This window comes from Physella acuta, unplaced genomic scaffold (assembly GCF_028476545.2).
Source record: "Physella acuta isolate Inbredline_101_S28 unplaced genomic scaffold, ASM2847654v3 ptg000696l, whole genome shotgun sequence".
NCBI classification, from domain to species: domain Eukaryota; kingdom Metazoa; phylum Mollusca; class Gastropoda; family Physidae; genus Physella; species Physella acuta.
Genome location: NW_026732215.1, coordinates 154,629 through 169,194, shown reverse-complemented (window position 1 = coordinate 169,194; position 14,566 = coordinate 154,629). Strand labels below are relative to the sequence as shown.

General features: G+C 42.2%; 2 protein-coding genes across 3 annotated transcripts in view; both read right to left on the bottom strand.

The window, feature by feature from the left end:
* The window catches only part of LOC131949432 (midnolin homolog), a 42,036-nt gene extending 31,506 nt beyond the window's left edge, over positions 1 to 10,530 (bottom strand). For both annotated transcript variants that reach the window (XR_009388161.1, XM_059311338.1), the window contains exon 1: positions 10,340 to 10,530. The gene's annotated coding sequence lies outside the window, so the exon portion shown is untranslated. The remainder of the gene's footprint in view (positions 1 to 10,339) is intronic.
* LOC131949429 (uncharacterized) lies at positions 44 to 6,802 on the bottom strand. The gene is made up of 2 exons (XM_059311335.1): positions 6,784 to 6,802; positions 44 to 726 (listed from the first exon to the last, which is right to left on the bottom strand). Exons 1-2 carry the CDS (start codon positions 6,800 to 6,802, stop codon positions 44 to 46), a joined length of 702 nt encoding a protein of 233 aa, XP_059167318.1.
* Positions 10,531 to 14,566: the final 4,036 nt, after the last annotated feature.

Sequence of the window (14,566 nt, the reverse complement as noted above, 5' to 3'; positions counted from 1 at the left end):
CTCAACATCGGCGCTGACAGCCCTTGACTAGGCGGCGCTATCTCTATTTACACCCCCCCTCTTCTCTTTTTTTTCTATCTATATCGTATATACGAAATTTCCCCTCACCACTGCCGTACCCCTCACCACTGCCGTACCCCTCACCACTGCCGTACCCCTCACCACTGCCGTACCCCTCACCACTGCCGTACCCCTCACCACTGCCGTACCTTTCACCACTGCCGTACCCCTCACCACTGCCGTACCCCTCACCACTGCCGTACCCCTCACCACTGCCGTACCCCTCACCACTGCCGTACCCCTCACCACTGCCGTACCCCTCACCACTGCCGTACCTTTCACCACTGCCGTACCCCTCACCACTGCCGTACCTTTCACCACTGCCGTACCTTTCACCACTGCCGTACCTTTCACCACTGCCGTACCTTTCACCACTGCCGTACCTTTCACCACTGCCGTACCTTTCACCACTGCCGTACCCCTCACCACCGCCGTACCTTTCACCACTGCCGTACCTTTCACCACTGCCGTACCCCTCACCACTGCCGTACCTTTCACCACTGCCGTACCTTTCACCACTGCCGTACCCCTCACCACTGCCGTACCTTTCACCACTGCCGTACCCCTCACCACCGCCGTACCTTTCACCACTGCCGTACCTTTCACCACTGCCGTACCCCTCACCACTGCCGTACCTTTCACCACTGCCGTACCCCACCCCCTCTCCTGGTTATCTGCCTATAACTTATGTTCCCGACTTGTTCACTTTTTATACCCTCAGCCCAAAGAGCTGTCTTGATTGTTTATATAGGACAGAACTACGTCAATGTCTACCTCCCCTCCCCAAGTCGATCATAAGGGTTTGTAGTTTGTTTATGACTAGACTTCTCTTGACTGAATTACACCCCTGTTCCACCTCAACGGCTGTCCCAATGTGTATAAGTCTTTACCTCGTCAATGTTATTAAGTGTTACTATTTGGGAAGACTTTACCAAGTTATTATTTATGTTGCTACCTATGTTCCACCCCCACCCTCAGCGTTCGTCCCAAATAGGTATTCAAGATTTTGCCACGCCGATCTTAAGAATGGGTATACGAATGTACCCAGTCCTTATCTAACTCAAAAATTTTTTGTTCCACCCCACCCTCAAAGGTTGTCTCATTGCAGCTTATAAGACAACGAAGAATACAACCCTACCCTTATAATATATTTGTAAGCCTAACTACAATCCCTATCCCACGCTAATTATAACATTTCTTGACCCCCCCCCCTCAACGCATACACATATCCTCTATCCGTGTATATGGCCCTGTACAAGACCTCACTCCGTCAATGCCTTAACATCAGACCCCCCCCCCCCCCACCCCCCTAACGTAACTATAACATTAAAGATTGATTTATAGACCAAGAAAACAAAGTGTATGCTTGTATTGTTGACCCCCCTCTCCCATCACTAAACAGAGGCGCCATTGTGCTTTACAAATCTAGAGAGGAAATAAAGAAATGTATTGTGGTGTTAATGGGCCGTGTGTTAACTAGATGTTAAAGTGTGTGGGGGTGGGGCATGGTAATATTTGTATTCACTTATTTATAAACAGACTACAGGTAAAAAAAAAATATGACAAGAAATTAGAACGAAAAAACGTAACGTCGGTATGTAAGGTTAAATGCTGCAAGTACTGTATCTAGACAGATGGACTGATAGGAGTCTTAAGCCTACACAGAGATCTACATCTTCTAATGGTAGGTAGGACGCGTATGTCTATTTATAGATGTGATTGCATCGACACAAGCTTATGCAAACATTTTTTTAGAAAGGCGTAGTTAAATTGGCGAAGTGAAGGGTGGGGGATATCGGGTGGGGGGGGGGGGGGGGGGGGGGGGGGGGGAGGTAATCCATTAATAAAATTTGCACCCACAAAAAAAAAAGAAATTAGTTCCTCTAGCAAAGATCGCACACGTTGATTATTATTACAATGTAATGAGTGGCGAAGACGTTTTTAAATATCAAATTATCGCGTGCATTTTACTGAAACTTTAAACGACAAACTCACTCGGTTGAACAAACGAACATGTTTTATTTGTACAGCTAGTAAGCGATATTTTACCCCTAAACCTGTATGTACAAGCAAGCAGGAAGTAACTAGGGATTGATGCTAGAGACGTCAAAACAAAACGGGGATCGCTCAATGAATGGTTGTGACAAGGTTGTCAGTTGGGAAAAACGACATCAAAGGAGGTGTTTACTCGTTATTTTAACTATTTTAACAGGTGTGAGAAGTGTGTTACGGTGTTACGGTGTTGTTTTTAACTTAAGGTGTAGTATTTAATTGTGTGGTGTATGTATTGGTGTATGTAGGGGAAAATCTTTGATTTGTAGTAAGTAAAGCTCCCTTTCAAACCTGACGGTCTATAGGCAAGTGAAGTAGAGTGCACCTGTTTCTCTGACCTCGGCATATGATGGGATAATGTGGTCAGCACTATGCCCAGCCGCCTTTACTTTCTCTAACGAAAGTTAGGTACCCATCAGAGTTGGGTGGACTTAGAGGCGTTTTACTGACTTGAACCCGGATTCGAACTCGAGATTTTTGGGTTAGCAGTCTAGCACTCTATTGCTCTGCTACGCCGTCCCATATTTGCAGCATGTAGTGTATGTAACTGACAATGTGACTTTAACATAAGGTATGCACTGTATGTAGTGGCAGGCGTTACTTTTACATTTGGTATGTGTCTGTGCACGAACGAGTGCTATTTTAACAAATCGCGGTATGTCGTGTATGTAGAGGCGAGCGTACCGTGAGTACATACCCGCTAACGAGCACGTGAGGTCACATGGCTTGTGACGTGGCAACACATACCAAAACAGAGCAGGGCTGGGGTGAGCGTAACTTTCTGTGACAGCATAAGGGGCCAGTGAGTAAAAGCTTCCGTGTCTCCACCCCCCCCCCCCCCCCTCCGTCTCAGCGGCTTCAGGACGTGGGGGTCCTTACGTAATGAGATCACACAGAGAAAAGGTTGAGTAAATAACCAAAGATCCGTCATGTAACTTTTTGGTATACAGTGTTGATACAGGCTGGGGGTGTAGGTAGACTGTAGATATGGTATGCAGGGGGGGGGGGGGGTGGGAGAAGTGAGGGGGTGGCAGGGCCAAAGTTCGAGGGTAATAGAATGATGGTGGTTGCTGGATGGGGAGTGGATTAGAAGAGGACGGGAGTAAATTGATGACCGTTGTTCTAGGCTTGTAGTGTTTGGGACAGTGGTAATGGGAATAGGGTTGATACAGGACCGTCGTGTGGGTTGTGTGGATGTGTGGGTGAGGGGGGGTGGGGGCAATGACAGCCAAGGGACGCGGGGTGCTGATATAAGGGCCAATGCAGAGGGAGTGAGGCAATATGGCTGAATCGTGATTCTCGGGAATTTAGTAATGTTAGGGTCTTAGTGCGCTAGGGAGGGAGGTGGATATGGGTGGGGTGGGGGGGCATTGTCAGGCCCTTGGTACCGAGGTGATGGCAGGACCGTGGTATAAACAGGAAGCCCCGCAGAGTGGGGGGGGGGGGGGGAAGGACTCAGGCCGTATTAAAATGTCAGCCGGGGTTTGTTTAAATTTAGAAGAAACAAAAAGATAAATGCCAACAAGGGAATCATCGCCGTCTGCTTGGCTAGCGCGGTATGCGGGGACATTGTGTGTGTATTTATGTGGGGGCGAGGGTGGTGGGAGTAATATTGTGCTGGGGGTCCGGTGGGGGTTGCTGGAAGACGGCCCTGGCTTTTGTTTTATGGCAGAGCAAACAAACAATAGAAGACGCACTCCGATGATGTATGTATGAATGTATGTATGGGGAGGAAGACCGCCTTTGTAGTTAAAATGTGAGAATAGAGAAATACCAAGCTGAACGGGACTTACATCGATGTGGGTCTTCAATGTGAAATCGGTTACTGTATGAAATAATAGGGAGAAAAATAGACACGGAGCGAAAGGCAATATCTTCCTTAAGACCTAAATGCAAAAGAAAAATAATAATATTCACTACTACAATAAAATTAACAACATATGGCGTTAAAACCCACCTTGTAAACAAAGAGGCCATATTAATGTTGATTGAATTTAACATGGATTTGTTAAAGTTGGGGGAGGGGGGGGTGGGGGGGGGGGGAGATGATCCGACTGCATAAGTAAAAAAACAACAGGCAAATGATCAAATAACTCACGTGACCTAATTTTATTAACCCTACGAACTTCTGCGGCGGTTACAAGTAAATTGTAATGCCATAAGAGCTTGAAGTAAAATATTCATGGTGAGCGCTGGTGATGTACAAAGTTCTCAAGTGATACACACTTATGGCAACTAGACTCTAAACAAATGTTTAGGGGAAACATTCAACATAAGAGATGTATACATAATTTATTTTACTAGTGGTACCAGCTACACTAGAATGTTGAATCCCTTTACATGAGCATAATTATTTTTTTCTCCTTTCAAAATATCGACTTATTTTAATACTTTCTCGGTATCGAATCCCTACTATTCACTTTCAGAGTATCGATTATCCAGCTTTCACTTACCCAGTATCGATTACCCAGCTTTTACTTTCCCAGCATCGATTACTCAGCGTAAAATAAAAACAAACCGGCTCCATCAAGGCACATACACAAACGATAATCGGATCTACGCATGAATTTTTAACCCGGCAAAAACAAATGCTCAGAAAACTATTAGCTCGATACCCGAGCAGATATCGATTCTGCCCGCGTTCTTCAGTCACTTAATTACCCCTGACAATTGGTCAAGTCCCAGCGCGTCTAATGAACAGATGGGGTCAGGTAGAAATTCTATGTGTTTTCCCTGGCCAGATTTTTCAGCATTTTGTTCGGATTGAATGTGGTTTGTTTAATGAATCGCGCACGATGATAGAAATAGAACAGTTATTGATTACAAAAAATGGGGAAAAAACTTCTATTCATCTCAAACTATGCACTTTTCTGTAATGTGAATAGATCGAATAAATATTACATCGAAAACACTGGAAATCAGAGTTTCTTCCAGGCATCTCTTCTACCGCCCCCCCCCCCCCCGAACGAAATGAAATGTATATAATTTATATAGAAAATATATATTTTTAACAGTGTCCGCCCCCCCCCCCCAGAAGAAAGTCTACCCCCCCCCCCCCCCCCCGAAAATTTCAAGTGCCCCCCCCCCCCCCCCCGAAGAAAAAAGTCTGGAAGAAACACTGCTGGAATTCCATACTCTAAAGTCAATACAATTTGTGATTGATGTTGGGTAATACAATTTATGTTAAGTAATACAATTTCATACCAAGCTTTTCAGTGTGCCTGACATTAAGACGCTTCTTCTTTTAACTTACTAAATTAAAATTCGTATCAAATAAACTATAGTTTTAATGATTTATCTAGTTATTTAAAGAATAATTGTTGGGTTGTCCAAGTTCTACTTCTATACACTGATAGTTCTTCATTCCTGCAAGTTTGACAGCTTAAAATATTCTTTAGCTTAATCTTGGTAACTTAGGAGATACATTCACTAAAAAGCACCATCCTTTAGATAATGTTCTACACACCATGCGTACTCACACTGACATTCCAGTTCTATACACACTACACATGCTAACACAGACTTTCCAGTTCTATACACACTGTACATGCTAACACAAACGGCTGGCGTCACTAAAGCATGCAGGCATGCAAGCAGGTGATCAATTAATTAAATAAGCAGCCTAATCACCTTCACACACAGGTAATGAAAATAAAAATAGATTCGCAAGACGTCGATGTTAAAAAGCAAGAGTTATCTCCACATGCAAGGGTTATCTCCACTAGCTAGATTTATTTCGGCTAGCAAAAGTTACCTCCACTACCAAGAGTTATCTCCACTACAAGAGTTATCTCCACTACCAATAGTTACCTCTACAAGCAAGAGTTATCTCCACATGCAAGGGTTAACCCCACTACAAGAGTTATCTGCACAGGCAAGTGTTATCTCCACTACAAGATTTATCTGCACAGGCAAGGGTTATCTCTACAGCAAGAGTTATCTCCGACAGCAAGAGTTACCTCTACCAGCAAGAGTTATCTACGCTAGCAAGGAGTTATCTTCACTAGCAAAAGTTTCCACCCCCACCCCCCTTCTACCCTCACCCGGCACACTCCACCTGTTACAACGTTCATTAACGATCTAAAACCAACATGGCCGCCGTCAAGTGGAGTAGCGATGAGGTTTTAAGTGAAGTTTTATCACTGATATATCTCACACTCCCAGTCTCCTGCGGGTTTTACGTAATTCAAAAAATGGCCGATATAGTTTAAAAATAGACAAATTTATTTGGTTTTTAAATAAATTATACATCATTTTTTTAAGGGAAACAAGTGATGTGTCTGAAATGTGATTTAAAATTATGGCAGGAATGTCGAGATTTGGTTCGAAAACAAATCTATAGTTCATCAGACATACTGGGAAGTGATGTGAATTTATTTTGTTTCCTAAATAGATTGGGTTTTACTTTTAAATGTGTGAGGGTGGGGGTGAAAGCAGTTTGACATTTAGATACGAGATATGAGCATATTGGCGTACCTAGGGGGTGTGAGGGTAGGTCAACCCCAGGTTACAATTGAGTGCTACCGCCATTACAGGAACAACAACCCGCTTCTGTTGACTACGCTGAATAAGGGTATCGAATGTGTTATCTAGCGACTTAAATTAAATGCATGGTTGATGATGCGGGCCTGTGTGTTACAATATGACTTGACAAGTTGACATATCGGTTACCTGCAAGTAATTGTTGCATTGTGTATGTGTATGTGTATGTGCATTGGGAGGTGTCTGGGGGAGTGTTAAAGATCAAGTTTTTAAAACAAAAGTCAGCATAGTTTTTCTATAATAAATCCGACTTGTACTAAAGTTGGGTAGTGTAATAAATAAGATGTATTATAATGAGTAAGTATTGTAAGTATTCAGTGCACACGTTATTAGCGTTCTATGGTGGGAGAGAGGTTACTCCAATAGGTAGGCTAGCGTTACATATATAATGACGTTAACTTTCTGCTGTATATATGTGTGTAAGTGGGGGGGGGGGGGGGTTCTGTTGTAGGAGGAAGTTCGATAAAGGCGAAGATTGACGTTAGAAATTATTTCATATCATTTACGTTCTGTTGTGTGAGTATCGATGGGGAAGAAGATACGTTTATACACAGAATATAAAAACTAAAAATTGCAACACATGTGTACATGCTCATGGACCATGCCTGATGGAAAACAGCAACGATCACGATCAGCTTATTCCCTCATCGATCACAACGCCGCCATTTTTAAAATATGCAGGTGGGGGAGGGGGGGGGAAGCACTTGTCAGCAGCGGTAAGCAGTTCGATACAGATCGAAGCATCGTTAAAATATCATGGCGCTTCATTAGCAGTACACAACACAGCTTGCCGTGGGCTACACATTAAAACACAACAAAAACTCATACATTTGGCACGACCTTATACGAAGCCTTATAATTATTTCGTCAATATTTTTTTTTGTTTGAGGGAAATAGCGCACCGCTTTTGCCGCTAAATAACGATCTAGCTAACCACATTCCCGCGTAATAAACGATTGTGCGACCGCACGTAGCCTCGCTTTGATCTCTGACCTAGATTTACGGCCACTCAAGCGAAACAAATATTTTCTACCAGAGGTCGTTAAGGGGGCGTGCTTGGTGGATACTCTAAATAAGGGGAGATTATACACGTGGGCAGGAGAAGAGTCATTGTTCAGAAATGTGTTAGGTCCCTTGGGAAAATACAATGTTGAAGTTCCTCCAAATGTTTAGGCGCCGTTGGGATAAAGCACGTTGGAGTTCTTCACGCGAAAGAGATTGAAAAAAAAGAAAGAAGCACTTCACTACCCTAACTAAATATGGGGGGAACGGCAGGCTTCGGTTCTACAGCTAAGGGAGGCAACTCGGGGCACAGGAGGGGAAAGGGACAGAACGAGACAGCTGCTAATGACAAGACGATGTGTCACCTCCCCTTGGGGACCCCAGTGCGACCGAGGTGGAAATAATAAGAGCTGGACGTTGGGGGCAGGGGGGAGTTGAGCTCCGGGCAGTTAAATTAAGTTGGGTGGAGCTGAGCTTAGATGGAGACTGAGCTTATGAACCGCTGTGGTGTAGCTAAGTAGCCTAGTTGTCCCCCTTCATCAATGCTAACAGGTGTATGTGAATGCTGAATATGATTTGGTTGGAATTTGACGATATAAACAGAAAAAAGGAATCATTAAAAAATGTGAAACGACATCAACAACTAAGGCTGTTAAGCATTGATTAAACATTTAAATGAATAGTATACGAATATTACGAATATTATACGAAAAATACAATTCAGAGAGTCTTAAGAAATCACATTTTAAAAAAAAACAGTATCTTTTAACCGACTATAACAAATAATAAATAAATGAATGAAAAACAAAATATATTAATACGTTTAATTACTTTAAGTATTAAATACCGCTACCATTAGTTACTATAGTCTTATCATTTAAATAAAGAATCCAGTTTTTAAGAAAATAAAGTTACTAATACAATACTTGCCCATAAAAGTACTTTATGTAACGTTTCAGTGCCAAAGTTTTCTATGTATGTTATGTTGAATGTTAGAATAAGTGAGGTATATTTAACCTATTATATCTACTGGTATACACCACTTCAAACAGGTGTACGATATAATACAACATTTAATAGATGAAGTAGAGCTAACCATAACGCCTAATTATTATAACATTAGGATTGACAGTTTGCGATAAACGGCCTCTTCAACTTGTCAAACAGTTTACACTTGCAGCAACCTACGGACTGGGGTCCACGCATGATCAAATAATGTTTTGACAACAGCGAACAAAGGCTCAGCTCTGCTTCAAGTGTTATATGACTTGATAAAAATATATAGGGAGATTATAGAAGGATCGGTGCCATTGACGGGCGTCAGACCGGAGCGTAGGGTTGGTGTAAAACACGCCAATGTCAGACCGGAGCGTAGGGTTGGTGTAGATAGAGCCCGTCAATAGCAGGCCGGAGCGTATGGTTGGTATAGACAGTATCAGACCGGAGCGTAGGGTTGGTATAAACCAGAGCGTAGGGATGGTGTAGACCGGAGCGTAAGGTTGATGTAAATATAGTCCGTCCGAAGAAATTACGATGAGGTATTTTGGTATAAAGAGTATGGGTTGGAAGAATGACGCGTTGGGTTGTGAATACATTTCTATTACATAAACGTAAGAAAGTCCTATACAGACTTGCATGAACGATTAACCCCGAATGCCTGTATTCTGCACGATAAATTTATTATAACACGTTATTTTACTACACATTTACATTAAACTACTAATTTTTGTAATACTTTAAAAAAATGTAACCACGAGTATATGAAATAGATATCAGACATAATACATTGGCGCAAATAAAGAGAGCCGCTCACAATGGAGAGGTGTGGCTGCAGCGCTTGGCTCCACAGGGGCCACAAAGGAATAAGTGAAGTCGAGTGAAGACATTGTAGACTAGTCACGGTAGTCAGGGTTAGTTACATCAATAGGAAATCAACATTAAATGAGATAAGTGGATGTTACAATATTATAGCTATACCTAATACAAGTTATTAAGTATTAAATAGGGCCGGAGTATGGGGTAGTATACAATCAGTACACTAATATTAATATACTGCACTGATAATAATTCTAACCTAACTGTATGTCGAATCAAGTGTAACATATTTTTTTTACTGTTTGGGCCATTAGTAGATTATATCATTTTATTATTAAATGTTAGCCTATACTCTCTATATCAGTTATAAGTTAGACTCAGTAATAACTATAGTGCTTATGATCTTACAAAATGTACTACTAAAATGGTGTCCTGAATGTACAGCTTAGGTGCAGTACCGACAGGTCATATCTGACACAATTTTTGAGTGACAGCACATGATTGCAATAAGGCCCTAGATCTAGATCTAGATCTAGATCCAGCTAGGAATTCTAATCATCAACCGATATGAACGTGGGCAAAACCATACGGTCATTTGAAAATCGATCTTGGGTGGCCATTATTCTTATTTAAATATTTAGAATACTATGGGATGTTTAGACGTGTTCGTAACTGTCCGTTAGCCACTATACCCATCATTCGTTAGAGTTAGATATTTAACAAAAGAACCTGCTCACATTCGCCATACTCATCCACCGCTTGTAGCGCCGTATCCATTATGTGGTGTTGTGGTGAGGGCTAGCGTGAGAGAGGGGCTACGACATCACAACAGCTAGACTACACTACAACAACAAACGTCAAAACTTACGTGTTAAGTTGTAACAGCCAGCCGTGAACAAACACAAACACAACGCAGCCGGTAGTCCAACAAAGAGTAGATATAACGTACGTCCTGAATATCACACTCGCACCGAATCTTGCCCTCGACAAGAAGACACCACTACATGAGCGAATCCCTTTTTCGCGGCTGGTCGCGAGGAAACACAAGACGGACACACACACACAGACACGGGCTGGGGCTACCTGAACACAGAGGCCGCCCGCTCCGCCACGGGAAAACCACTCGATATGCCAGCACAAAGCCAACGCGCACACACAACGTTTGCGGGCGTGCCGCGAGGAGAGGGAGGGGGAGGGGAGGGGTGCAGTTATGGAGGGAGGGTGGAGTAAAGGGGGAGGTGTGAGCAAGGAGGGAGAGAATAATTATGTGGGGTATGGATGAGGAAGGGGGGTGGAGGAGAGGAGAGTTATAAACTAGCAGGGCGTGGAACGTGGATTAGGGGGGGGGGGGGTAGTATGGATCAGGATCCACTGTGTGAAGTATAGAGACCAGATCACAAAAGAAAAAAAGAAATTCCTTAAAAAAAAAAACTAAACAAGACACATATAATATATGATGAATAATGCACATGATCTTTTCATGCTTTGAACAAAAAACTTGTTTAAAAACACATCTGTAAAGCATCAGGAAAGCTTGTTTTAATGGCATAATTAATCAGAATCGATTAGCGAATTGTAGGCTGCATGTATGTGTTGTTTAGCAGTTTGCTTATGTTTTAATATTTAATAACCCAACGTTTGTAAGTTGTTGTTTTTTTAATTAAATGTTGCAAGTTCACGCCTTGATTGATATTTTAATTATCTCGCTAACATGACAACGAGATAACCAGTTTAGGAGGGTGACAGAATGAGAAGGGTAAGGATTGGGTTTGATGCAGAGGCGTAGCGACGTGGGCGGGGGGGTACATATGTCCCCGGGCGTCGACCTATGGGCGCCAAAATAAGTTCATTTCAGATGCTTTTTTTTAATTATAAATATAAAAAAATTAGTAGGGGGGGGGGCGCCAATTTGAAAGTTTGTCCCCGGGCGCCGACCTAGGGGCGCCAAAATAAGTTCATTTCAGATGCTTTTTTTAAAATTATAAATATAAAAAAATTAGTAGGGGGGACGCCAATTTGAAAGTTTGTCCCCGGGCGCCGGGAGGGGTCGCTACGCCTCTGGTTTGATGTTATTCACGCGTACGATCGAACTTTGATGCTATTGAAGGGCGATTAGTCAACAATGTAGGGTGCTACTGTAGGGTAACATCATGTTGACACTGTGGTATAACATCATAAACTGGTAGTTGGCATAGTGGTATAACATCATAAACTGGTAGTTGGCATAGTGGTATGACATTATGGACTTGTAGTTGATATGGTGGTATGACATTAAAGATTGGTATTTTGTTGACATTAAAATATGACATTACAGAGTGGAAATTAGTTGAGAATGTGGTATGACATTTAAGACTGGCATTTTGTTGACACTGTGGTATGACATGTGATACTGGTTGTTTGTTGACATTCTAGGTTGACATTATCAGTGTAGGGTAGGTTTGCTTTAAATGACATACATTAACACTGCAGAGTGACGTTTTAAGTCAACGTAGATTTTTCGACTTTTAAAGATAAAGTACCTTTTCGATTCTTACGGTCCATGTGGGCTGGTGAAGTCGAGTTCACGTGTTTCAATCAGCTCGGATATGAAAGGATAGTGTGGTCAGCTTTTGTGAGTTATGTATCCACCACAGATGGGTGTACACGGGAAGGTCATAAGGGTTCGAACCCGCGATCCGAAAACACGATATTCTCGGGTTAGCAGTCGCACGCTCTACGTTTCGACCACATCGCTCCCTATTAGGTTGACAATATAGTAAGGCATTAGCTCAAATAACGTAAGTTAACACTGTATGTAGGACGACCTAAGTCAATATTGTTGATTGCGGACATCATCAAGGCACTAATCCTAATTAATTTGACGAGAATGCTGAGAAGTATTTCCTTTCTCTACCAACAGCTATCCTAGTCCTATCCTTATAATGTCGGGATGTTTGACGTACCATAGTATCAAAACCAGTGGCGTAGCCAGGATCGTCTCAAGGGAGGGGGTCCAATTTTTACCCGGGGACAAACTTTCGATTTGCACCCCCCCCCCTCAAACTTTCTATTTGCACTCCCTCAAACTTTCGATTTGCACCCCCCCTCATACTTTTTCTATATACCGAGGGGGTCTATGAGGGGGGGGGGGGGGTTATGACCCCCCTAACCCCCCCCCCCTGCCTACGCCACTGATCAAAACTATAATCTTTTGCTTATTGCTGTGACGTCATATGACCCTGACCTGAAGCTTCAACGGCCACATTATTCTGATCCCAGAAACCAAACCTCTAAACTACAGAATGGTGCTATTGTTTCACCACCGATCTCGCGAGAACTCCCCACGTTTGTGATCTATCCACGAGTTGTCTTGCGCATTTTTAAATCATCTTCTAGACCTTTTGACGAAACCCAGTCTAAGTTTGTCTAATCTGAGGAAATTATGCATTCAGCCATGCTGTCTGCTGTCTTTAGCCTTGACACGTCATTGAACCAAGCGTGTAACAGGAAGTTGAAACTGTCTACAAACATGGCGTATGCAACGATGTTATTTGTATTTTTAAAAACCTAAAACAAAATCTTCCTAACCTATTTTTTTTGTCTACAAAAACACAATATTTTGAATAACATTATAAAACCACAATGCAATAATTACACATCACCGCACACAATTACATCGATGTAAGCATCTCCCTAACTTTTACTTATTCAAACAATGTAATTATACCCCCATCACGGCCTGGCAGACCTATAATTGGCGGTACCATGAATGTGTTGTTTGCGTTAATGTTAAATTCAATGCCGACAAGTTTTCTCTGACGTCCGCGCTATGCAGTTTGTGTAGTCACGTGTCTCGCAGATCTCTCAATGGTACGACTTGTTATATTTCTACAGTAGGGCCATTGATTTGTCACCAACAATGCAACACTTTAAAAATAACGCATGGATTTTAATTATTTACTCATGCTATGATTGTTTTGTTTTGTGCGTGGGGGTTAAAACACACTTGAAAATGTTTGTTTAACAATTTTAAAAAAAACTTGTTTAGTTTTTAAATTGTAAAAATTTATTTGTTCAAACGTCAAAAATTGTATTGCAACATCTCATTTTTTGTTTGCCGATACAAATAAATTATGGATGTCTACATAGAATATAACGTAATGTAACAACGGCGGTTTATATAACGTACTTCACGGTATATCAACACGAATGTCTTTATTTTTAAAAAGCTCCCTTTTTTTTCGAAACGGACGGTCCATTGGGCAAGTGAAGTAGAGTCCACCTGTTTCTGTGGCCTCGGCATATTAAGTGATAAATGTATGACGCATTTTTTTATGGTTTATTTTATACCATCATTTCCCTACACTATACAACCATCTATTATGCTACCATCATCTACCATCGAGTTTACAACAACCATCAACAACATCCTCACGTTTTTATCGTCTGTGATCTTATATTTTACTCCTGTATAGACAAGTAAAGTTTCCTATTTAGACCTAGAGATCCATTGGCATCGGATAATGTGGTCAGCACCATACCCAGCCACTTTCACTTTCCCTAACGTGAGTTAGGTACCCATCATAGTTAGGTACCCATCAGAGTTAGGTACCCATCTGAGTTAGGTACCCATCAGAGTTAGGTACCCATCAGAGTTAGGTACCCATCAGAGTTAGGTACCCATAAGAGTTAGGTACACATCAGAGTTGGGTACCCATCAGAGTTAGGTACCCATCTGTTAGGTACCCATCAGAGTTAGGTACCCATCTGTTAGGTACCCATCAGAGTTGGGTACCCATCATAGCTAGGTACCCATCATAGTTAGGTACCCATCAGAGTTAGGTACCCATCAGAGTTGGGTACCCATCAGAGTTAGGTACCCATCTGTTAGGTACCCATCATAGTTAGGTACCCATCTGTTAGGTACCCATCATAGTTAGGTACCCATCTGTTAGGTACCCATCTGTTAGGTACCCATCAGAGTTAGGTACCCATCAGAGCTGGATAAAATCACGGACGTTTTGCTGACTAAACCTGGAATCTACCGCTCTACTGCTAGGCCACGCCACACCATCCCCCCATTTAATATTGCAAACGACATCATAATACACCGTGT